The sequence below is a fragment of the Coffea eugenioides genome, chromosome 9, assembly GCF_003713205.1.
Source record: "Coffea eugenioides isolate CCC68of chromosome 9, Ceug_1.0, whole genome shotgun sequence".
NCBI lineage: Eukaryota > Viridiplantae > Streptophyta > Magnoliopsida > Gentianales > Rubiaceae > Coffea > Coffea eugenioides.
In genome coordinates this window covers 29,305,067-29,309,529 of record NC_040043.1, presented here as the reverse complement: position 1 = coordinate 29,309,529, position 4,463 = coordinate 29,305,067, and the positions used below count along the sequence as shown (strand labels likewise).

General features: G+C 35.7%; 1 protein-coding gene across 1 annotated transcript; it reads left to right on the top strand.

Annotated features, from left to right (window-relative positions):
- Positions 1-578: 578 nt before the first annotated feature.
- LOC113783666 (major allergen Pru ar 1-like) lies at positions 579-2,503 on the top strand. The gene is made up of 2 exons (XM_027329870.1): positions 579-860; positions 1,925-2,503. Exons 1-2 carry the CDS (start codon positions 677-679, stop codon positions 2,218-2,220), a joined length of 480 nt encoding a protein of 159 aa, XP_027185671.1. The 5' UTR covers positions 579-676; the 3' UTR covers positions 2,221-2,503.
- The last annotated feature ends 1,960 nt before the right edge of the window (positions 2,504-4,463 follow it).

Sequence of the window (4,463 nt, the reverse complement as noted above, 5' to 3'; positions counted from 1 at the left end):
TTCGTTTTTCATTTTCTTTTTTCCCCTAATAACAATATGCATACGTATGGCCAACAAATTCACCGGAGTGTCTAGAAATGCCCCCATCTGCAGCCTATCTTTTTGTAATTTTCCCTTTTATATGGTAAGAATTTAGTCAAAAAAGTCTATCTCCACAATTTCTTTTGATTATTTTCATTGCCTATCAAGGAAGCTTTGGTTAAGTCATCAAAATCGCCTGCTAACTCAAGTTCTGGTTCTTCCTAAAGGACAAAGATTAAACCGGATGTCATCTTTCGACCTTGCTTCCTGCATAGAATTAGGTTGTAATGGATTAAAAAAAAGGTTTTTGACATCTGAAATTGCTGACAAATCCCAACAGGCATAGTCAAATAATTCCACCAACCATATCCAGTGCCAAGGCATCGGCACACCAGAATGGTATGAGGTTAATTAATTTTGACTGCTTCGGTCAACGTATATGATCCAGAATGGATGACCTTGACACAAAGATGGAATATGACTAAACATTATAATACCGGTTTTCACCGGGAGACCTTGAAAGTTTCACTCTATTAATACAGCCCCCAACTTCTCAAACCATCGTCCATCAAAGCATCTTTGTACGCAACTTTCAGGCTTAAATTAATCTCTTCTTTTTCTGGTCAATTTTTCCCTTCAAATTCTCTAAGATATCATGGGTGTTGTCACTTACGATCATGAGGTTATCACCTCAATCCCACCAGCAAAGCTTTTCAAGACTTTCATCGTTGATTTTGACAACCTCATTCCTAATATCTTGCCTCAGGCCTTCAAGAGTGTCGAAATCCTCCAAGGTGATGGTGGAGCTGGAACCATCAAAGTCACCCATTTTGGCGAAGGTCAGTACCTTCCTGGTCTAGCCATCATTATCTAAATGCACGCGTCTTATTAATATGAATAGTATCAATTTTTAATGCATTATCATATATATTTAGATCCAGGAAATTCTTAAGTGCCAAAAAAGTTGAATCTCGAATATGTTCAAAGCCAATGAGAGACGCCGAATAATTACCCAAAGCGGAAGATGGGGAAATTTTGCAAATTTTGAAGTAGAAGAAATAAGGGGGGATGGATGGTGGGGCTAGTTACGGGATGGGGGAGTAGTGAGATGCAGGGAAGTTGGCGATTTGTGGGAATGAATTGAGCTGTTTGTTTGATCATCTCAGTCCCCTAGGCATGTTGAATGGATGGGGAGAGAAGAAAGAAATGGTTTTTTTAAAGCTGTGGAGTTATAGAAAATATGGTGACTTATACAGAGTGGAAATGGGAAGGAGGCAGCTGCGGCGGAGAGGCCTTGGCAAGGGATGACAGAGGACGAAATAAGAGGGAGAGAAACTAACAGCAGGGGATGGTTGTGGCAGAGAGTCGGGAAGGAGGTGGAGGTTGGAGGACATGGCAAAATATTATGGGTCTTTTTTGTAATTAACATAATTAATAAATTTCTTTTGAAATATTAGAAAACGGGGATGACTGTTGTTTGCGAGCTGAACATCTGCCGCCCTGCTATGACCTTTTTTTGTAATTTTTTTTAGTATGAAAGAGGTGGATGTAAGAATAGAAAGAAAGTACGGTGATTAGAACATAGGACCTCTAGGAATAGAATTAGAAATTTTAGTTTGAGAAAACGAAATACATGTACATATAAACTTTGGAATCAACATAAAATTTTTTAGAAAGTTTTTGGAGAGAGAGGCAAATAATTTAAAATACATAGAAAATTTTTTATATACTTAAAATTTTAGAGGGAGAAAATATAAATATCTAGAACTTAGGGGGGGCCGGGCCCGCTGTGCTCCGTTAGTTCTGGGACCCCTAATTCCTAAAACCTATAATTTTTGTCCCCTTTCCTTTTGGCCTAGCATTGCAAAAAGATGCAATTGGTAACAAAATTTTATATACGCAGGTAGCCAGTACAAGAGCATGAAGACCCATGTTGATGAGCTTGACGAGGAGAATTTTGTCGTCAAATTTACCATTATCGAAGGAGATGTTTTGGAGGATGTGATTGAGAAAATTACTTTCGTGATTAAAATCCTACCCTCTGCTGACGGAGGATCCATTACCATAACCAGCAGCACATACTACACCAAGGGTGACGCCAAGATAAACGAAGAGGATATCATGTCTCGTAAAGACAAGGCTGCTGGAGTCTTCAAGGCTCTTGAGGCTTACTTCGATGACAACCCTGATGATTACTAAGTCTTTTTCATCAATTTCTGCACAAAGAAGAATAAGTCTAGTATGTGCGTCTTTAATGTGCCTGATTTTGAAACTTCAAAAATGCGATTTTTTGCTATGTCTTTTCTTTCTGGGGTATGCATCTTTCCAAGGCAATTAAATTAGTGCCTTCGGTTTCTTAGTAAATGCTACTACTTAAGTTTTGATTATCATGTTGCCTATTTTGTACCGTTTGGATTAAGAGATAGGCATGGATTTGAATCCAAAACAATACAGCAATATTTTTCAGCACCACATTGAGTTATGTGCCAGGTGTATGATCAGTTCAACATTCTTTGCTGGTGGCAATGTCAGTACTTCCCCAAAAAGGCAGGCAGTGAGGTATCAACTTGATCAATCCCAAGTAATTCGAGAAGCTCCCTCGTGGATTAATTCAAGTCCAAAAATGAAATTCAATTATTTGACAACCTCAAATACAAAAAAGGTCCATCCAACTAACAAGAAAGGCATTCCTAAATTCTTCACTTGGATAGGGATATATAGTCAATGGATAATGATAGAATGAAAATAGACTCTCTATCAACGAAATTAACGTTGATCTATTCAAATCCAGATAACGCGTATGCTATGAAACAAGTCTGACTTTCGTTCCTGTTGGATATAAGATTATCCTACTTATGTTGTTGAACATGAAATCTAGCGTGTTCCGTTTCTCGTGTCCCTTAATATTGATAAACAAATAAATATGGTAGTAATTTGAGCAAATATTTAAGAAACATATGTAAATAAATAGTAAGTATGATACTAATTCACATGCATCTTTCATAGTATGACGCGCAAGTTAGAATAGACTTTTAAAACTATTAAGGTTTTGAAACCCAGCTTGCTCATGGATCTAAAAAAGTTATTAAGTTTAGGGTCAGTGGTTCAATTGTTGAGGCAATCGTTATTGACTTGTGATATAACAATTATTTAAAAATATTAAAGATATAAAATACATATCTAAACTATGAAAAAGATAAAAAAGAATTTCAAAGAGAAGAATATGCTAACAATTCAAAATGCACCGTATAAGTAACTTGTTGAAAAGAAAGAGTAGAAAAGGAAACTATATGTGAGGAATCAATGCATGCTTTATTGAGCGAATTGAAGAGAACTTGAGATCGTACGTAATTGGTTGTCGTTTAATGCTAATCATCGCTTGATGACGAGATTTGACTAAATTTGAAGTTGTTGGCCTTAATTATTACATTAAGAGTAATAAACCGGCTGGTTCATCTAAAATCATTTTAATTCAACAATTTAATGGTTGAACCGGCGGGTTGAGCTAGGATAGGGTGGTTTTCTTTCATTTTAGGTTTGAGGACTTGACTGGACCACACGACAGATCAATCAACCATTTAACTAGCTCGACCCTCAGTCTGATCCATGTTTAAAATCATGTTTAGTACAATACGGCTTCTATCATCTCTTGAAATTTCAAAGCATACTTTTTCTACCAGTTCATGTTATATTATAAGAACTAGTTATGATGGCATACTTAGCGAAGTGTTAAGCATGTTAATAGGTAAGGAATAGATTGACTCAGTAAGATATATCAATACTAATCTCAGATTCGAACCCTCGTGAGTTTGATAAATAAATGAGCATCCCGATAACCAAAGGGTATAATTAATATTTCACTAAAATCAAATTCAAAAACAATAGAAACATATGGAATTCAGAGATAACAATATACAATCCAATTACCATTTTTAAATTAAAAAAAATCAACATTAAAAAAAAATATTGCGTACAAGAATTATGAATCACAAGCATAAAATATTATGAAGTAAATTTTATTTACTTAATGATTTTTGTCCATATTTAACACTCAGATTGCATGTGTGTGTTTGTGTATGTATGTATGTAAGTATATATATATATATATGTACATCCACACACATATGCATATAAATTTGTGTATGTGTATGTGTGGATGTACACATATGTGTGTGTAACTGCTAATGGATAAAATTGTTTTCTCAACGAAAATTTAAAATCAAGCATATTAAAGGGAAAGACAATTTTCTCTTCTGGTTGCCATCTCATCCACGTGTCCTTCCCTTGGTAAATGCATTTGGTTAGTCATCACATTCCAGCCACTCTCAATATGATGATTTGGCAGAAAGAATAAAACTTCTCCCTGAAGCACACCAAGTAGTCGTAATGGAAAAGCGTCAAGCCCTTAGAAGTTATTATCACGTGCAAAGATTTTTGGAAGC